This window comes from Ctenocephalides felis, unplaced genomic scaffold, assembly GCF_003426905.1.
Source record: "Ctenocephalides felis isolate EL2017-DRISC unplaced genomic scaffold, ASM342690v1 CF-g0.4_SCAFFOLD_01170, whole genome shotgun sequence".
NCBI classification, from domain to species: domain Eukaryota; kingdom Metazoa; phylum Arthropoda; class Insecta; order Siphonaptera; family Pulicidae; genus Ctenocephalides; species Ctenocephalides felis.
Window position 1 is genome coordinate 501,980 of NW_020537324.1, and position 23,313 is coordinate 525,292.

General features: G+C 28.9%; 1 protein-coding gene across 1 annotated transcript in view; it reads right to left on the reverse strand.

Moving 5' to 3' along the window:
• LOC113365822 (protein nubbin-like) overlaps positions 1 to 23,313 on the reverse strand; it is a 368,699-nt gene that overhangs the window by 204,032 nt on the left and 141,354 nt on the right. Inside the window, exon 2 of the mRNA XM_026607366.1 lies at positions 17,993 to 18,028. Within this exon, the coding sequence (XP_026463151.1) occupies positions 17,993 to 18,028 (36 nt within the window). The remainder of the gene's footprint in view (positions 1 to 17,992; positions 18,029 to 23,313) is intronic.

Below are 23,313 nucleotides of genomic sequence, written 5' to 3' on the forward strand. Positions count from 1 at the left end.
TTTTATAAAAAATAGAGTAGTACATTTATGCAATAATCTATAAATAGAACTTTCCATTAAAAATAAAAAATATTACAAACTAAAAAATCCGCGAAAATGCTATCCCAAATCTAATACTAAAAGTCAGCAGATATTATTCCAGTAAATTTTTGTAGCTACTATAAAATATTATAGAGCAACTATGGCCATTCAAAATTACAAATTCTAAAGTCAATACAAATATTAAAATTTTACTATGTGAGGTATACAATTTGATAGTGCAAAATCAGATATTATTTTATTAATAGAATAATTGTCCAGCAGCTACATTTTAAGCAATAAATGGTAATATTATTTTATTTAATTTCTTGTATAATTTTTTGAACAGCTATCTGTATTTAACAGTTCTATGAGCTGTTGTAATGATTTTTTGCCTTAACAACATTGCTTTTTAGAGGGCAAACCAAACCAATGGTTTACTTATCTATATTTGATATATTGGTATTAGAATTTTTTTAATACTGAGGATATATTTTAAGGCAGCAAGGTTGGGAAGGGCTTTTTTCACTTGAAAACATTTTTGGAAAAATTTAAAACTAAAAATTTCGGGAAATTCAGTATTATGAGTAGAGTTCTATATAATACCCCAAAAATAGGAGTTATTATCTTAACCTAAATTTGTAGTGCTTTTATAGTTTGTAAGATGTTTCAAACAACAAAAGGCAAAGTTGATAAAAAAGAGTTCACTAATAGTATTTTTTAAAATTATACAAGTAATAACTTTTTTCTGCTCACTAAATAAATATTACCAAAGTATGATGCATAGTTCAATAAAAACTCTAATTGTAGTAAGTATTTGTACAGTAGCCTCAGTTCATAATCGACCCTTACAGAATATTTTTTACCATCTTCACTCTCCATCATTTCAGAATATTTAATATTAAATTCATTCTTTTTTTCAAAAGATCTGCTCCGAATGGACAAATCGCAAAAAATGACACGACACCGTGTGGCGGCGTAATACGACAATATGTTTTATGTGCGTCGTTCACGTCATGATTTTTGATTTTAAATTGCTCCCAAGATTGTAATATGATTATAATAACGTACACGATTTGGTACGGTTAGATCGCCGACAAAAAATATTATGGAATCCATCTCGATGCATTATAATATTACAATAGGAGCAGCGCTTCTTTGGGTTCATTACTCATATCAAACTACCTGTGTTGAGGTACGAGGCTATAGGTAGATAGGTACTCGAGGCGGCCGCGGCCGAAGCCAATTTCAATAGTTGAATCGGGATTAAGCGGGCGGACAAATTATAGACTGACATTCAAATTAGTACAAGTCGTTATACTTGTAACTATATTTAGATATATAATAATGAATAGTGATTTGTTGCTTGAGAATAAAGGCTATTTTGCACGGGCTTTAGTACTCTATCAACGTGTATTAGTAATTTATTTCTTAATTGACATTCTAATGATTTGCAAGACTTTCATTCTCTTAACACGTAACACCAGTGTTTAAGTAACTTTTATTACATTTTAAAGGTTACCATTTATATAAATAAGAATCCTATAACTTGGGTGATATTCGCCAAATTAACTAAGATATCTTAATCTCTATAATCTCTACTTTAAATAAACTAGACTTATTTCTATAATCTATAATTTAGATAAACAACCGTATTTCTTGTATTGTTCATTATTTGATTCTCTGAGACAAATCTCTCTGACAAATTAGTATTTCTCGTGAATCAAAATTTTCAGTTCATAATTTGATGATCTATATAGAATATAATGCGTTTTGGAAATTAGGCAAAATATTAATAATATATAATATAATTAATATATAGATATCATTTTTTAAAAATAATATTTGATTTTTTGTAAAAAATAAAATAATGTACATTATAAAACATATTAAAATATATATATATATATATATATATATATATATGTATATATATATAGGTATCATTTTTTAAAAATAATAATTGATTTTTTGTAAAGAATAAAATAATTTACATTACGTGCTATAAATTAGACTAAAAATTATTTGATATATACCTTACAGAAATAAAATGTTTTGGATGAAGATTTGATTCTCTACAAAAACAATAATAAAATTCAGTAATGTTATGAATTCTGATATGAGTTTAGAAAATATGTTGGGAATTAGTCAAAATTGTAGTTAATTTATACCTTGCAACAATCAAAATTTTTGGACGATTATTTGTTTCTCTACAAAGAGTACTTTTCAGAAATTTTATAAGTTTAGAATACTCATTCAAAGATTATCAAAAAAATAATTAATGCAAAATCGAAAATCTAAATTTTTGGTTCATGATTAGATTCTCTATAAAAACAATAAAATTCAGAAATGTTATGGAGTTTGAAAGTTAGCCAAAATTTTAATTAATGTTTACTTCACAACAATCAAATATTTCGGATTATTATTTGATTATCTATGAAGAATAAAATGCGAAAACCTTATGAAATTTAAGTAAGGAATATATATTGGAAATTAGGCAAAAAAATAATTAATGTATATCTTACAAAAATAGTTCAAAAGGCGTATTGGAAATTGGGCAAAAATTGCAATTTTGGCAATTTTGATTTGTGTATAAAAATTACAGCTAATGTTTTTATTTTTTTTTTTTTGTCTAAGTAAGTAAGCACTCATATTAAAATGAGGTTAAAATATTTTGGTATAATATGAATAAAAACTTAACATAATCTTATATTTCTACAGCTAAACTTTTTGCTATTTATTGTTTAGTAAACTGATTAAGTAAGCAAGCTTATTAAATAATGTTCAATTTGAAGTAAAATATTCTTTAAAAAATGGTTCTAAATTTGGACATAATCTTTTACATTAGGGCGAAACAATTAGTAGAAGTGAGTGCCGCTTCCGACAGCTACCATAATTAATAGCACGATGACTAATTACTCCTCTTTTATAAAGCATTCCATGTTTACCGCATTTCATTCGAAACAACAACTCAAACAACGAATTTCATTCAGATAATAGAAATTAAAAATACTAATTATAATGTAAAATTCCTACGAACCAAAAACCCGAAAAAAATTAAGACAAAAACATACCTAAAGAACAAAAAAAGTTACATTCCGTTTGTTATTTCCGTCTTTGGGTCATTTGCGTGTTGCGGATGACCGAAACGGAACGAATGGCCCCGCGTGGGCGAAAAGAAGATGACTGAACTTTCAGTTTATAAATATGAAAATTAAAATATAATTTGGGAACCGATACAAGATATATGGGACCGGGTCCTACCTGTGTTTTAGGTAAATCCAGCTGAAAACTTGTGCATAATCATCTCGGAGAACCGGCGCGTGAGCGTAGACGGCACCGGGGGCCGTTATTCACGGCTCATTATATTTCATATTTTTTGGGAAATATAAAATTTAGATTTTTCTATCTGTGATCAATATAAAAAAGTTGGTTCACCAGAGAAACCCTAATTTGCTAATTTTATTTTTTCATGACATTTCAATTCATTTTGAATCGTTTGAGCTGAATTTTTGTATAAGGTATCCTGACAGTTAGCTTAATTCTATTTCCAAAATTCTAAAATGTCAAAACAGCTACGCAACGCCATCGCATTAGAAAGAATTCAAAATTTTCGAAAAAAAGGAAAATTTTCAAAATCTAATTATTTCATAAATTTAAATTATGATATGGAAATTTGCCTTAAGGCACGATGCGATGCACTACAAGTTTATTACTAGAATTTTTCCCCTACTGATGATTTTTTGGTCTAATGTTTCTTAATTAAAACTATGTAAATATTTCCTATTCAACATTTTATTGCTTATTGATATTGCAAATAAACACATAATTTAGCATGACGTATGGTCAGATGTTTTCCAGTCAGAAGTCTTAAGGCGGGATTTATCAAGGCCCCTCATTAGTCTCTTCCCTGTTAGGTGCGGGCGATATCCTGATTTTGCGGTTTCTGATCCTTTTACGAGGCGCCTGCCTGGCAGGAATCTAGTTCTTAAATCTACGATTCTTGTCTGCACATTTTTTTGTTTAAAATATTCGTGTGAGTTCCCGAACTGATAGGTAATAATAGGTAACGGCTTTTACGGTTTGTAATTATTTTTTAATAAATGTGTATTGGTAGTAACAGATAATAAAAATTTATGATACCTATTTTTAATATTTACAATACATTTGTATATCATTAGTAAAATAATAAGGAATGAAATTTTTTCCTAAATTAAATATATTTATCCTATCCTATTATAAAAAAATATTTCAATAGATCATTGATTTCATTTCTACAAGGACTCTTATTTTAAATTCTAATATTTTTACTATCACATTGCGGTTTCCGTGTCACCAAATCTTAAGTAGAAGCAATAAAGATCATTTCCGACCTTCTTATCCAGGGTCCATCTGCTCTTAACATCTCTATTCAAAGATCTAATTTCAAGAAGACGTTTTCTTGGACAGAACAAACACTTGATTTATTTTATTTCACTTATTTAAGGTATTCACAATGTTTCTATTGTCCGAGAGGCTCATGAACGTTAGGCTTTTCGATAATATTTAGGCGTTTCTTCGAGAGTAGAAAAAGATCTGTATAAATAGGTGTTAAAAGAACAAAATCTTTGCTAATGTTCTCTTGAAATGTAAACGAAGGGTGCAAGCATTCTAAAACTGTGGGATGATAGACTTATATTCTCTACTTTAGACATTCATAATAAGAACAAATGAAGCTGCATATTACTCGTACTTTAGCAGCTCTACATTTTGTTATTTGCTAATATTTAGCAATATTTTTTGTTGGTTGTTCTAAACTTGTTGCATAACATTTCTAGGTTTTGTTAGCATCATTATATGCAGGTAATTGCATTCTTTGGTTAACTTTAGAATTTATACAAATACACTCAAGAAATTTTTGAGCATATAAATTTCCTATTTTCAATTAGAAAGTTATCATAAAAAATTAGCAATAATCAATAAATTTATACTATATATATACTAGTTATCAATATTTTATATGAAGCAAACAAATAAGTAATTACCTGAGTGGTGGAGGTGGTGAGGTATGAGTAAAATATCGATGCAAAAATTTACTAAAACTTTTAGAACCTCTGGTATGGTCATTCCTAATAAATTATTGCTGCCGACAATTGGTCAAACTGAAAATTCTATGAATATGTCGAGACACAATCGTTTGTCCGTCTGTCCATCTGCCTTTGCAAACACGATGCGCGGGCGTTTAATAAAAGGTGCACCTTTATTTCTGGTTGACCATTGCGAAACTTTTGTTATCTAGAGCACCCCGTGGAGTGACTATAGTTATGTCATTGAAAATTTAACTGTAACCTGGAATCGGTGATTTATTTGCGTTCGACTCGGACAATTCATATGGTAATAATGGATGAGTGGTAATTTATGTAAAAATTACAGATATATAGAAATTGCATAATATACTTTTTATTAATTGCAGAATTAAAGTTATTTGATGCGTCTATTATTATAAATACAGGTCATCATTCAGATAGTGGAATTTTGTATTCAAATTATTATACTGATGATTTTCACAAAATTGCTTTGCATTTTTCCGTGGAATATTTATCTTTGTTATTTAGTTAATCGATTTAGTTTATGCATTTTGAAAGAATTATGATATTCATTCTGAAATAGGATCTTAATCTTTATAATGATCAATCGGCCCAAGGCTAAAGTTAAGAGAGGTAGTGCGTTACTGTGCTGTTCTTTCACATGCAACACTATAATCAGGCCGAAACACACATCGGCAACTATGTTGGGCATTTACACATACTGGCGGACAATTAGGATAAAATCTTCGCCAAATGGAAACTAAAGATATATTGCAGATGTTATAGATTGCTAGAAAAATGTATAATTAAGACGAGATGATTTATTAGATGGATTACGCGCGCAGATATATACCTATTATACTACTGATTTTGAATTCAGGAATGCATAAGATGCTGCATTTACAGTTCTACATGAATTTTATTAAAAATAAAGCTTTTTGAACAATTTTAAAACTGTGTTGAAACTTACTTATGAAATTTCTAACAATATTGCAAAAATCATGTCTTCTCCATAATTCTATCTAAAGTCGATAACAAAGGTGTGAAATATATTGAAATTTAGAAGAAGCTAAACAGAGTAATTTTATTTTTTGGGTTCACATAATTTTTTTTCATTTTTGTTAAACTAAAAAATCTGTATGTTAGTGTTGAAATTAAACATTTTGTTAAACATAAATTCAGGACCAAAAAAAAATTAAATTTACCGATTAAATGTCTACTGACGATTTTCTCGATATTATAATGCCTTTTACACAATGCCATCTAAAAAAGTAGAAGTGTGATATATATGCTAAAATTGATATAAAAAAAAAGATGTGAAAGAAGTTAAAAAATGCTTCATTTTTACCGAGACATGTTTTTCTAAATTTTATTGAATATTTTGTATTCAAAACGTATTATTATCATTTTTTCTATATATTCTTAAACGTGTACACTTTTGTTATGTATATTCAATTTTTATTTATTACTGAATTGATATATAGATAATCAATTGATTAACATATAATTGTAATTAATCACTCACTCAGACTTGCAAGATCATTCTGACTATTCTTTCATCGATATCAATAATTTGCAACTCATTTCTATCAATTATCAATAATAGTAAACAATCATATTCTGAAAATTAAAATTTAAATATGTTCTCGAAACTTCATTTAAGCAATTAAGTAGTTAAATAATTCTTCCTGGCCATACTTGCAATATTTATCGTCTGTTACCATTTTTTTATAATCTCGAATCTTTGCCACCACTGGCAAATATAATATATATCCGTAGTCTCGTTGTTGAGATAAAGCCTATAATTTTGATCCCAGAAGAATATTTCATTATCGATATTAAAGTTTCATTTCGTGTTTTTGCATGCGCATATTCATATATGGGAGTATAATGGCTCTGAGATTTAAATTGGGAGTGGATGAAGCTTGGGAATAACGTACGCCGATTTCATTCAGAGATTTGAACAAAATATTAATATATGCAGCACGCGTGTTGATCGTAAGATTTAGCAATTTATTTGAGATAATATGTAATGCAGAGCAATACAATGAAAACACCATCCAATATAATAATTGTAAGTTAAAAATATACTTTGCCATAATGAGTAAATATAGTTAATGGTTATGGCAAATGAAAATAGATGGTCGCTCGTTATAGGATACCACTATTCCTGATTAACTAAAGCAATTTGTCAAAATATAATTTTAAATTAAATTTTGTTTGAAGTGTCATTAAGAATTATATTAATGATACAAGTATAACAGAATCATAATTTCGTATTTTAAATTAATATTAATTTAATTAATATTAATTAATTATTTACAATTTATAAAAAAACTAATTTTATAAAAGTTCTTGTACGTGTAAAATACTGTCATAGTTTATAGCCCTCCAGTAGCATGTTAAAATATGCAGATCATTCTTGTAAAACGATAAAATCTGCAATATTTTATAATTTATACATATCTATTTTTTAATAATTTTGAATTCTCTTATTTCTGTGAATATAGCTCTCAACTTAGCTATTGTCTAATACTCAATATCTTGACACGTTCCCAAATATATTGCTATTGCACTAAAAACAATTTTTTTACCATATTTTGAATTTATTATACTTTACATATTCTCGTCATTACTTTTTATATAGCAAATTAATTTTTATTTAATTTCGAGGTCAATGGTAACTATTAAGACACGAAGCAAATGTCATAAAAATTCTCACGAGTTTTGCAAATATATAGTCAGAATTTCTGTATTCAAATTAAGATGTCGATGGTTTTAGTGTAATTTATTTGCTTTTTCTCACGATAATGTTAAGACTAAGAGTAAATGGAATTATCAGATGTCTACATTAATTTAGGTATTTTTCAATAAAAAAATAAAGTTGAAGATCATTTTTAAAATTGCACCTATTTACATATTTTATTAGGTTCATTATTTTTGGTAACTTATCTACAGCAAGAATTTTGAGGTAGTTGTATTATTGATTTGCTTATTTTGTGACATTTTGGTGACATATTTGCTTACTTTTGCTGACAAAGGGGGATGGGGGGGGGTTAAATAATTGTACTAAATCTGCTTACGTAATACTTGAACGGTGTATTACCTCATACCTTTGGTGTATTTACGTCATGTGCATTAATCACGTGATCATGTCATTTTAAAGATTTTTGGAGCCCCCACTTCCTCTCTTGGTGATAATTGATGATATTTAAAATTAAACTCTCTTTCTCATACAACTTCACGTGTATTTTTTAACTAGAAGAAATTGTAAAGTTTTTGAAAAATTTAGTTTTTTTTAAATTCAGGTAAAAATACTCGTAACATATTACAAGACCCCCTCCCTCATGTGATATTTCGTGATTTTTTGTCGGAATTCTTCCCCCCCCCCTTTTGAGCCTCACGTGGTTAATGGAGCGCCAATTTGATTTTGACCCTTAAAATGATGGGTTGTGATTCCTAAGCAAATAGTTTCATAAGAGTATTACAGATCTATTAATCAGAATTCGTTCAATATTCTTCAATCCTTTAACTAATTAGCATACACCTCGATTCTCTCACGCCGTGCGCGGCTATTGTCATCTTGATAAAAATATGCATGCAGGCAGGCAGGCAGGCTCGTAGCCGTAGCCAGAGCTCAAAGCCCGATCTCGGTCTGACTTTTATACTTTAGGCTGGTCTTTTGTATCGATCGTTCGTTTATGTCGATCTTGTTTTAGTGGCGCCTCCGTTAAGCCACGTGACCTTGCCTCAGGTTAAATCGAAAGAAAAAAGTTGATATTATAAAAGGGGCATGCAAACGCTTTCAAAAGCAAACACCGTGGCGAACGCAAGCTCAAAGCGAAATGCAAATCTTTTTTAATACGACCACTGCGCCAATTGGATGGCGGATGGTGGGTCTTTAGATGTAAATTAGTTTGTAGCAGGTGTGAAAATTTCATATCGTGGTAAAGGATAACGAGATTTGAGTAATTAGAATATATAGATTTGAATATAAGTTTGCACTAACTGAATATTTCCTCAAATACTGAAATTTTTTTTGGTGCAAATGTAGTTGGCGATGGTTTTGAGGGTGCATGACAATAAAGTCGCGACATCTCGATATTTGCAACCGATCATAATTTTTAAAAATTTTATGACCTCAAATGAAATACCAGACTTCACTTCATGGAGTAAATTTCAAATTATTATTAACTTTCCGTAGAGTTTATTTATATATTCGTCCAAAAATCTAAAATGAATGTTTTTGCATATCTTTACGTTTCAGAGGTTTTTGAACATTTTGGCATATTTTAGGGAAAATGGATATATTTATATGTGTATGTGTGTGCATATGCGTATGTATGTATACAAATTTTTCATCCACGTTTTCGGGAGTATGGATCAACCGATTTGAAATATTCAAAAAGCAATCGATTCTAATTGATAGGGAGACGTACTGTTTAGTTTTTGGCAAAAGTTGGTCCAGCAGTTTCGAAAATAGAAAGGAAAAAGTGCTGAAAATGGAAATTCAGTTTTTGAGAGAACAGAGCATCCGATTCGAATGATTCAAAAAACATTTTGCTTGTGAAGAAACGATTAGTTTAGGAAAGCATAATTTTTGTTTTCCTAAAAACAGGGTAAAAATGAGAAGTGGGAGCCCATAGGACAGTTGTTAAGTCTGATTGCTGTTCAAAAATGAGAAAAAATTGCGTTGAAAATTTAAGTTGCTTTTAAGATGTGCTTCGAAATGTATAGATAATTATTATTTAGTGAATCAATGAAAATTATTATTATAAGTATATTTCGTGAAAACAAGTCAACATATATACTTATATAGTTTTTTTTGAATTTCGGAGTTAATTGATTTGGAATTGCTTGAAACATTTAGAGAACAAATGGGAAGGTAAAAGAACTCAAAATTAAATTATCTAATATTTTCTTCACTTACTTTGTCAAGAATTGTGTAAAACTATAAAGCAAATATCGTTGTTTTTTCATAGAATGATAAACATTTATCGCATTTGCATACCATGTTGATACTCTCAAGCAACGTTTTTGATTATATCCACCAGACGCAAAATGATCATCAGACCGTGTCATTTTTTATTCAAATTAGTTAATAACACAAAGGCACTGCAAGTGCGTGTTTCCCGACTTATATCATATTACTGCTCTATTTTTTCATATTCATATATTAGTTACGCAATTCATATTTAAATTTTAATAACTTCTTCGCGCTTTCAGTTCGATCGCTTGTTAAATCGAGTGGTTGCTCTGTGTGTAATCTAATTACAGATACTATCGAATTAAATATTCATATCTGACCGTTAATAAAGGAAACACGAAGCTAATGCAATAAATTATTGTTGTTTTGATGCAATTCCATTAGAAAAAACATGCGAAGATTTTAACTTTGGAGATGGAGAAAAATGGGAATAAATGAGACAAATATATTTCATCATAAATCATTAAAATTATGCCTAGAATCTTCAAATTATTTATGTTAAGTGATAAAAAGTTGACACTTTCTCTAAATTTAATAAACACGTGACTTTGTTAGTAAGAGCAAAAAATGTTAGCACTTTCACTATATAAAAAAATATAAATCGACTTTTAATAACAAACAAGAATCACAGTAATTTATATTCATTTTTATTAAGTTCGATGATCTCTACTTATTTCTACATGAAAAATTATATATTATATGAATAAAATAATATACATACATTTACTTATAACTATCAGGTTAGTAAACAAATTTAAATAACGCTGGAATTGTGGTTACCCTCGATGTGTAATTAATTAGATTCTAATCATTCTTAATTAAAGATGCTATCGCTGAGTAATGGCTATATGCGTATACATTGCCATTCATACTTTATAAATATGCAAACAGAACAGATAGTAAAATTATGAAACAAATATAATTCTAACTATTGTTCAGAGGTTAATCAACAAACACTTCTCTCGCAGACGCCAATCACACAGTCTAACACCTGTTGAATTAAATTAATGAAAATAATAGGCTGAAATAATACTGTCTAACAAGCAAGGAAATTTATTTATAAAAATAACTTATTTACATTTAATTATGACGTGTAAATTATATGTATAAATATCATAGTGGCAAAAGAACTCGCAATCGTCTAATAAGAATCGTATTTGGAACGAGCTGATTTTAATGCGTACGATTATAACCTTCAGTTCATAATTCTTGCTTATTTTTTTATAACAATTGGTGCTACTATTTAATATAAAATATTTTAAAAAAATTACAATTTAAATGTACAATAATAATAAAATTATTTAATTTTTATTTTTTTATCCCAAGTGATAAATAAGGTAAGGATAAAAAAATAAGGTTTTGATATGTAAATTGATTTCAAAATTGTAAAAATTCTAATACTTCTTTATATAGGTTTGCCATATCAAATAAATAAATGTATTACTTTTTTTAAATGGATATTTTGAGGAGTAACAACTAATTTTGGTTTCACTAATTTATGCCTCTTACCCCCAAGACAAAGTTGCAAAAAATATAATACATGTCAAGTGTGAATTTCATACGTTTCTGCATGCTTGAGATGTTACATAACATGTGATTTAGCATAAAAGCATTCGTATTGTGAATTGTGAGAGAGCATATCTATGTTTGATCCCTCGATGTAATTACTAATATGAACCTCTATAATTTAATATAACGCTCGTAATTGTATTCCTAACAGAAATGATAAGATGATTGCCCTCTGTGCGTATTCATAATAATAATAGAGTGAATTACTAATAATAGCATCACGTAATTAAACCTTCAGATGTGTCAAATTATGTATGTGGAAGCATAGGAATGGTTTTACATTTGAAATATAGATAAATGCGAATAGATTTACATTGTGGTACGATTGTAAAAGAAAACTTGGTAAATACTCATGAAGTTATCATCAATAAATCGCTTGTACACTTCTTGATTTATTATTGATATTGATTTTTATTTGTTTGTTAATCAGATTTATTTTATTTATTTTATTTATTTTATTCTCGATATTTCAAGTCATATTGAATCGTTTGACACTAAAATTGAAAGAAGTTTGTATGAGTATTTGAGTCAAAATTTGATTTTTCATCGATGTTTTCTCGGCACCGATTTAAAAAATTCAAAAGACATTTGATGAATCCCGATATGGTCTCTTTGACTAGTTTTTGAGACGATCACAAGTTGTTTCTCCCTGATCCTATTTTGGAAATTTAAAAACAGTTTGAAAGGTATCAGTTAAGAATGCTGATTAGTTTTTGGTGAAGATTTTCCGGATCGTTTATTCGTAAGAAATTGTTAATTTTTTTTTATTATTTTATTTGTTTTCTGCATAATTTTTACATCATGTTTTTGATTGTAATATCCTGAAATATACCCACAAAAAGTAGTTTCATTATTAAAATTCCGAATAATCAAAAGTTCTAAAAAATTAAATTTGATGAATTTCAATTTCTGTTCTTATAGTTAAGCCTTATTTGATTTACATTAATCGAGAAGTTCAAGCAACTTGACTTAAGACAATTGCTACTTACACCTGGTTAGTATTTTAAATGATGATATGAATAATAAAAATAAATTAAAAATAAATTCAAAAATCATTTGATAAAACTCTATATGGTCTCTTTGATTAGTTTTTGAGACCAAGCTACCATAATTGTAGTTTGGTTTATTGTTCAATCATTCCTCATTACTTTGATAAAATTCTTTCATAAAATATTGAACAAATTAATATTTTTTGAGAATTTTTCAATATTTAAAAGTTCATTGAGTGCTACTTTTTAGACTTAATGGCAATTGGTTTTTTTTTTAGAACGATTGAGTAACGTGAATCCTATTTGATTAATATGCCATTTATATAATTTTATATATTACACAATACAAGACATTAATAATACTGGAGATAATCAATAACTAAAAAGAGAGTATATTGAATGTTACCTCCTAGATAAATTATGTTTTTTGAGAACGGTTAAGTAACGTTGATTCCTATGTCAATTATATAATTTATTACATTTACTGCAAACTGCAATTAAAAAATTACCAGATGACCTGTACAGATTCATTCATTTCCCACAATAGTCGGATACGTTTCTCACACATACTGACATCATATAAAAGGCTAAACTGTTTAATAATTGCTCGCCAAAACATAACAGTCGGTGGTACGTTTATTCGCGATTTTTCCTTTTGGTTCGTTCTGTTTTGTTCTCTTGAATAATTTAAATTATAGTTTTAATATCTGTAAAATTTATTATCGTTTCTGCGTACTAAATTACACCGGCGAATTTTTAATTAACCGCCGGATGATATACTAGTTTGAATATGCAACAACGGGAACGGAACTGCATGAGCCGTTTAAACGATTGCGCGGTGTCCATATAGCGTTGCGTCGACTACGAGAGAAACACATCTGAGACCGTGAAGGGGGTGTCATTCCGAGAGCGAAGGAATTGATTTATCGGCGAATTGAATCTATGAGGCATTTAGATTAGTAGGAGTTAAGATTTTTAATTAATCTTAATGCTGGTTTTCTTGCTTCATTTGCTGCTGATATCTTATTTTCCATACGGGTTAATGCTGTGAATATGAATACTACAACGTTTGTAACGCATGCTCAATGATTATAAGTGGTCTCTGATTTGGTTAGAAGTAAGTTGTTAGAACTTGTATAAATTCAATAAAGATGATGGTGTTACATTGAAGCTGACGATTAATTTTTAAACGGGCATTCATTAATTACTGTGTGGCTTGGGGTGTTAGGGGTTTGAGGGGTGCATTTATTTTTAATCTGAATTTTAAAAAAAATCGAAATTTTTCAAAAAAAAATCGAAATTTTTCAAAAAAAAAATAACGGTTTTTTATGTACTCAAAATACAAGTGACGTTAGATGGAGAGGGGTAAGCTGCAGCCATAGGGCAAAATAACCTCTTCTTTATTTCAACTTCCAGTCCAACATATTGGCCTTCTGACTCAATCAAAGTTCTAGACCTTTTATATTTTTTTATTGTGAGAGGTATTGGATATTCAAATCTTAATATTGAATCTAGTTATGATCTCTCTTCTGATCATTCTCTAATACTTATGACCTTTAGCACATTTGCTACTCCAGCTAACAATAATCACATTCTTCACAACAAATTTTCTAACTGGACATAATTTAAATCCATACTTTCAAAAATCTAGGTCTGCATCTAGGTTATTGATATAGAAAATAAAGTAGAATATTTTTCTGAGATTGTATATATCACGATGTATCATCGAGGGGGTAGAAGGAATCTAAAAATCTTTAAAAATCGATCACATCATTAAAGCACGTCCCCTAATCTAATCTTAGTATTCTAATACTTTGATTTTGAATTTTTAATTAACTTCATTACTTATTTCTTTGTTTTTTTTTGCTGGTAAAGCGAAGTTGGTTAAGTGATTTCAAGTGAAGCTAGTTCTTTGTTCAACAATGATTGTAATTTCAAACATAGAACAGATCTTAGATAATCTTCCATATAAATAATTTTGATATTTATAATTATAATCACATTCGCGAATTTATGTATATGTTTATATGCGTACTTCGGCGGGCTAAATAGCTTCTAACAATATTTTTACTACAGCAATCTGTTGGGTTTATGTTGATAACTTTCTAGACTACCCTCATATATAATATTCAAAAATTGCGTCTATTGAATTCTAATAAACTAATACTCTTCTGTTTTCTTTCCAAATCCAAATTCTGTGCTAATATAATATTCATAATTATTAGCTAATAGAATAGAAATAATAGAATTAGCTAATAGAATAAGAATAATAGAATAGTATATTCATACTTTATTCTAGTTTGTATGGTAATATGTTATGGTATATATTGGCAGTGAAATAAAAGTGAATTCACGAAAGATTTAAGAAAAATCTCAACAGATTAGCCATTCCTTGGTTTACGATTTGTTATATAAATGACATTCCAAAAATATTCAGTCAACTAGAAGTTAAAATTAAAACTTTTAATGATTGGTTTAGTGGTATACAGAGTCGATTTCCATATTAGATATGCTGATAAATAATTCTAGTTTTCTAATTTTTCAATTGAATTCAATTAAAATTTAATTAAACTATTTTTTCCTATTTATTGATAATCTTGAATGAGTTAATAATATATTTCATAAAATTAACCTTTTGATCTTCTTCAAACTAAGACTAAGTTTTTAAATGACGTTTTGAGGATGGAAATTATATATGGTTCTGTAATATCGATTAACAAATTATATTTCTTAAAAAGAACTGTGTATTTCACAACAATTTGATTTTTAACTTAAGATTTTTAAAATTTTTCGGATATTAAATTAATTTCTCACAATATGTGTATTTTAATAACGAGTTTAATTTTTCACAATTTCAATAAGCTTAATACGAATTCACTGTCATACTTGTTTCTTAGCTATCTTTCTCGAGCGATCTCTGATCCGAGGTTTTAATGCACTGCTGTAACTCCTTCCAGTGCATACTTAATTTATGTTTATATATATAATTACAAGCAAACTCTGATATTCACAGTACAGAAAACACAGTAGCGTAGTATAATAATCACATGATGTATTTTGTGAAATTTATAGAAAATAGACTTATAGGCTTATAGGAAAAAATTATTGGTAACATCAATAATAAAAAAAAATTAACTAGCGATATCACCATCAGTTCAGTAAGTCAAAATGATATGAGATACCATTTGGGATTTGTAGATTTTTGGAAATTATTAGTTTCTGATCAGATTCCAACTGGTTAAGTTGGAGTCTTGTATCCTGAATAATTTTGTCCTTTATTAATGTATTGATTACCCGTGAGAACTTTTCCCATGATTCCATTTCCCCTGCACTGGTCCAGAAGGCTTTTTAATAGTTTGACTCTCTTTAAGTTCGAGTCTTCGTACCTACTCCGGTTATCGAAGTAGGCGGATCCATAAACCGATCGATAAAGCGCTTCTCAAAGACGTCCCTCTTGCCCCTTTAATGCCTCGTTGTCTTTTCTTACTAAATTCACCATACGATTCGCGATGCAAAATTTATATTGCCACTAAACGCACATGGTAAGCAAATTGACTGAGGAAACCTTCGGTGATCGAAACTGGAAGTAGCGTGGAAAAGAATCATTGGGTAAATCGATATTTTTGATTCGGAGGAGAAGTTTAGGTTTTTCCCAGAAAATCGATTCCTACTAGCGGAAAGATGTGCTTCTTAGTTTTTGGCAAAGGCAGCCGTTTTGGAGATACGGAGCAAAAAGTGCAAATAAAAGCAGTTTTTGAGAGAACGTAGCATCCGATTAGAATGATTCAAAAAACATTTTGGTTGTATTGGCAATGTGAAGAAATGATTAGTTTCGGGGAAGGCAGCTCCAAATTTTCCAAAAAAATAATCAACAAAATCGATAATTTAAAAATTAAAGCTTTTGCCTGAAGTAGGATCCTATGCACCATTAGTTTATTTTTCTCGTTGCATCTAAGTATGGTGTCTCAAATGATCTAAGATCGTCGAATCAAAAGTAGCAAATTGCGTGCAAGCGGTGTGTTTATGGTATATGGTATGCAGCAACTAATTCATATCCGAGCTCATGAAATTAACTTTACAGATTATCTGTTACTGGTTGTGATTGTCAATCCTTGATCAGAATCCAATATAATAATTTGATTTTTTAAATTAAAGATTAATTAAACACTAATCACTTGAGAATTGCTATAATTCACACGTAGATTCTGCAGAAATTGAATACCAGAATGGAACTACTGATCTTTCTCTTGTTATAATTTTTTTTTGCCAATTAATGAAAGACAACATTTAAGAAATATAAATCTTTGGTATAAAAAATAATTTAAAATTCGCCATAAATCATTGTTAATCACATCATCAATTTCTGATTCTATTATTACTTGCTGTGACAAAATTTATTCGATTTTTTGGTCATCTACAACGTTTTGGCGGAGCAATTTTCCTTACTATCCTTGTAGTATTGGCTTGCAATATGTTGTGGTATTTGCTTGCAATATATGGTATTTAGTTTGCATATTAAAAATGTTCAGATTCACTGGTGTATTAATGAAAGTGTACGTGATTTAAAGCGGTTAAGTTCAATATGACAGGATGAGACTAATCGCAGGTGGTTGAAATAAGCCGAAGAGAGGGCCGAACCACGCACCGAATTATTATTCCCAACGCGATCTCGCAAACTCATTTTCTTCTCAATACGATTTTAATTTACATTTATACATATCGAACTTTTAGTACGGACCATAAGCTGATGGACGATAATAATTTGATTATAGTAATAGCAGTAAAGGCGAAATTCAAATAAATTGATAGGTGGTAATAAAAGATTAACTCCAAATGCTTCGGTATCCATTTCAGTTTGAATATAAATATTTACTAATAATCGTGTTAATTTACATCTATCAATTATCTCATCTACCCTGAACGAACAGTTAATTAAAATCAAACTAAAAAAACAACATGTCTATCATCACTACAAATCATTTTCACCCTTCCGCGTGGGCTGACAGAATATTCACCCCGCGACCTCTAATCATATACAAATTGAATAACTCGCTCAACCCCTTTTCGTTTTTTTCCTATTTAGGTAGCTGGAAGGAACAACCCCTTAAAAAATACAGGAAGTGGCACTTTATACGGTGACGTAGGCAAGTGTTTAGGCATATCACACAGAAGGGCGAATAAATTCAATCACTTGTTGCGTTTAGAGTTCGGAATATTGTTTCTTGTAAAAAACAGTAGTAAATAACATATGCTTCAAAATTTCTTTATCGAAAATCTCAGATTTATTTTATGAAATTTATTTAAATTTATAGTTTTCGGTATTGTAAATAGGTATGGGTCATAATCAATCTTAAAGCACTTACCATAAGGCGTTTTACTGCGGTCACTGTCGTTTAGATCTGTAAGAAACAATGAGAATTTAAAAATATTTTCTAACAAATACTTTTCATTAATATATAGATCTTCTTACTTTAACAATCTCATCAATATAAATATTTCATAAACGATTCTACGTGAAAGTAACAATAGATCTACTAATAAGCATCTCAATTAATACCAATCTACATGTAGCAAGAAACTCATTAAATATTCTCGTACAATAATAACGAAAGAGTTAATAATATCGAGCTACTTGAACCTGGAGGAAGAAAATATATTGTTGAAACCAGTTGGTCGTTTAGTAAAGTTCCGATCAATCAGTCACGTTTATATATAATAAATATTTCCAATCATTAATCATGCTCTTGTTATTATAATATAATTTATCTTAAGTATAAGTCTAATTGGATTCAAATAGAAAGGATTGTTATGCTTCTTAATATTTTTAATTCTAAATGCAATCGTTGTTTCTTATTTCGATTTACACTAAATAATTTTTAATCATGTTTTGTGGTATAAAATATAGAATATTATAATAAGACCAAATATTGTAAAATTTATTATGACTGGTCGACAAAATTCCAGGAAAAATCACATGCTCCAGTATCTATAATAATTACTATATTCGTGGAATAAAATTATAGTACAGACTAATGTTACTATAAGATGCTTACCGAGAATCAAATTAAATAATTCTGTATACAAATATTTTGCGAAAACAATTTGTGTGTCAGACTTTTCTTTACTTTGGTAACTACTGTTTGTTGAAGAAATGTCAGGAAATACTATACTTTTTTTTATTAAAATACCTATACTGTTAATAGTTTGTGTACTTTGGTAACGGGTTCTTATAATAACTTCATTTTATGTTCATTTTATGTTCATTGTACTGAAACAAATTGTAAAAGTGGAGCGAGCTTTCATGATATAATTAGTTCAAATTGAGCTTTATTAGTATCGATAGAAATAAATTCAAATAGATAAATATTTGTATAAACTAGGTCTAAGTGGAAAATTGCCTTATAACAAATTGAAAATAACATTCCAAAATTAGTAGATAAACGACTTAATACATAAGGATCAAAATTTAGATACATCTAAAGTTATGACAATAGACAATGAACTCTATCATAATATGAAAGCTCAAAAAAATAGTCAAAAAAAAGCTTTAAAATAGAGGTATGTGAATTAATTTTGGCAATTCAAACTGCAATATAGATTAATTAGTCATAAACAATTTAATCACTTTAAGAATTACATAACTAAACCAAGAAACACCATATGTCCACATAATCAAAATTAACGTTTGATCTCTCTCCAGTGTCATCAAACTCTAAAATGCCATGGTATTATGTTTGCATAAGAATACGCCTAGGTAATAAAATTAAACCCGAGCAAACAACCCTTTTTTCTGGTCCTTTTTTCTTAATTTAAATCCTCGGCACCCCGTTTAGCAGGGTCGTTATATAATCCTTTCGTAATAGGATTCTTGCTCCGGTATCTTTTTCTTTTGTAGTCCTCATTGTTATTGCACGCGACGCTTTTTGTAGTCAATACAACACATAGGTAGTAGTTCACATAATGTTTATTGTTAAATGATCCTTACCTAGAAAGTTAGGAAGTTAATGGGTTCGAGGTGACGTTTCTTCACAACTTGTATAGGTAGAAGAAATATTTGCAAAAGTGTCACTTTGGCACACGACAATTTGTTGAGCATTACGCAAAGAAAGTAATTGATGGATTGATTTTTAACTTTGCGAGGAGAAGTTTGTGCTTTTACCAGAAATTCTATTTGCTGATTTTATGTTTTCTCGACATTTCAAGTCATTGTGCATCGTTTGACTACGATTGTAAACATACTCAGACAAAAGAACCAGTCTGGGATGTCTAGACGCATTTCCTTCGCTTATCGATTTTCTGTATTTTGCCCCTATCTTAATAACTAATATATCCAAATCAATTTTTAAAAATTTAATATTTTAATTTTGGATTACACATGGATTATTTAATAAAAACTATTGTCCAATATTCTTACCCAAGTAAATTACCATTATATTGTGTATACTACAATACGGTTATAATATGGTAAAAGCCTATAAAAAATTGAATGTAAAGTAAAGTCAAGAAAGCGGTGTGATATAATAACGACATATAAAATACTTGGAAATCATTAAAATTATTATTACGGCTCCATCGGCCTGTAGAGGCGACGGAGCAGCCCCCGGTTGGTTGGTACAACAAAGTCATTTGAGTGTATAATGACTTTCAATCATTCGGATGGTTCACAATAAAATATAATTTATTTTTTGCACTATCTGACCCGTTTCATAATGCTCTTCGTCTTTGGTGACGTTTGCTGTTTTCCGTTGTTATTTTTTACCTTCCCAAGCAGTATTTTTGCCGGCCGTTATTATGATTACTTTTTTCACTTTGCTTTCCATAATAATCCATACGCGTACCTTCACAATCCTGCTCATTTGTGGTCATTAAATATTATTCAGCATATTTTAATATAGAAGCAGTGTTAGAGACCTGATTTTTGCGTTTCATTTAATAATACTAAGAGCAGGACTAGACACATCCTTTTATAAATGAAATATAATTGAGAGTTCAGAGAATTTTGCTATACAGATTTAAGGGGGTAATCTAGAGTTGTAAAATAGACAACAATGTATTTGCTGTACTTTTTTTCACAAGTTATTGATTAGTGTTTTAAGAATTTAGACAAAAAATAAAAATTAAAATAGTCATAAAATTTCAATTCTAGAAGAATAGAAGTTGATGAAATGGAGCGTTCTGAGTCCAGGAAAATCCAATCGAACATAAAATGTAATAATTTATTTGTTTTATCATTTGTATAAAAACGTAGCTTTTCCGAGAAAGTAAGAAATATGAATTATGTTCCTTCCTCCATTGTTATCAACAAATATAATGTATTTCAAATGATGTCGGATAAATATAAAATCATCAACAACAATGAAAAACAGCTTAATACAGTTGTGACCATTACAAGTCGTTCAACGTAATGGCATTCTAATATTTGCGAATATATTTTTTCACCTGAGATGTTGACAAATGATATAATAAAAATGACGATGTTTCAGTTCAGATTATAATTTCGAGACAATTTCAGAACTTCAATCATATTCCGTCGTCACGGATAATAAGCGATTCATAAAATACTGTCGTTTGCCCTTGCCATCATTCTGAAATGATTGTGAAGTCCCTTTGAAGGAGGAAATCGCGCGCCATCTCAATTCACAATGAGCTCCCGCTGTATCGGACTTGTCATACACAGGGCTTGGGAAATGCTTGGTCAACGATAATCTTCTATGTTTAACTTCTGTTTTCCCAAATTTTCAATAATGTACATTTGTAGATTACCGATGTCTTTATTACCTATTTTAACAACATTTATAAAAACAACATCAATTTTGTTGTTACGTTAAAATGAAGCATTAATCTTTAGGAAGATGAGAAAGGAGGAAAAGTAATATGACTAAAAAATGGTAAATTTCTATTTTAATTTTTAATATATTTTCCTAAACTTAATCGTAACCAAATATGTATCTAGAAAAATTGATAGCCTCAAATTTCAATGTATTTTTCTTCTTTTCTAAGCTTTTGATTCTGAGAGGTATGAAAATAACTTTACTAATTGAATAAGAAATCTATTATTATATAGAAATTTTAATGTATATATTTTTGCTTTTAGATATTTTAACAATATTTCTAATATTTATAAAACAAAATGGAATTGGATGTGTAGCTTGAAAACAGTGAATCAATTACTCTGACTATTACATTTGACTATGACTATGATTATTAAATTTGACTATTACTATGACTATTACATGCTGAGATTTGAGAAAAATATTGATGAATATACCGATGAATTGATAGTATCTAATAATAATTTTTATGTATTTTTCTTTTTACTATCATTTAATATAATTTCCAAAGCACTAAAATGACTCTGAGCAAGTCTAATAGATCAACTCATTTGGAGAACAATACTTTGAAATAAGTTTAAATAAATAATAAAGTTAACTAAAACTATACAAACATTTATAGTATCGAATGTAAATGTATTTTTTTGTTACATTAACTTTGCCATTTTAGATCTAAAAAAATTTTAGTCATTGAAATAATAATGGAAGTCACAAGGAAATTATATTTTAACACCAGATATTTCTTTAATGCTTTGAAATGACAAAGTAAATTACAATTGAATAGAAGAATAGAATTCTATTATTTCACTATCAAAATTGTATTTTTTCATGACTTTACCAAATATTTATATTTAAGGATTTGACAAGAGATATGTAGTTTTTAATGGGTCTATTGTAGTTTTTTATGTTTTTATAGAAATTCATTTATCAATTAATTTTTCCGAATGTTTGAAAGATTTTAAAATATTCCGAATTTTAAAAAAATTTTAAAATATTTATGGATGTTTTCCAAAATTAATTTCCAATCTTTTGGGAAATTTTGAAGCTTTTATAATTTTATAGAGATATTTATAAGCGATTTTTCAAAATTTTGAGAAATTTCTAAGTATTTATAGAGATTTTTAAAAACGAATTTTCGAATTTTTGGGATATTTAAAGACTTTATTTGTCACTCATTTTTGTGTTATTATCAGTTTCCGAATTTTTTAAAAATTTTAAAGTATTTTTAGAAAATCAAAAACAAATTTCTGTTTACGGAGTGTTTAGGAAAATTTTAAAGTGCTTGTAGAGATTTTCTAAAACCTATTTCCGAACTTTTGGAAAATATTAAAGTATTTATAGAGATGTTACAAGCGAATATCCAAAAATTTTAAATATTCATTTCTCACTCATAAGAATTAAATATCCAGCAAAATCTAATGAATCTTGATTATATACTACATCTTTTCATTTTCTAAACTATTTTGCATATCGATTCAAATCATTTCACCCGATATCCTCGATAAGTCTCTCAATCTTTAGATCTGATCCTTTCTCCCATCCCTGGGGCGGTCTATTAGCGTTTGATATTCATGATTTATGATCGGCGCGTTGCGCTTACCGCCGCGCCGCGAGCGATTCTCAAGCGATGCACGTCAACGCGTGAGAAAACAATAATGCACTCGCGGAATACGCTGCCGCCTGACTCCTGACGCTTTCGCCGTGTACAGTATGGAAAATGTAAAGAAAAATTTATAGATTATAGAAAATCACTTTTTGATGTCGACTACTGGATTATAGAGAAATATTTCGAATAATAGATTTTTGTAGTGGTTACACTTTTCACGTGTATGGTAAAGAAAATTTATAGATAA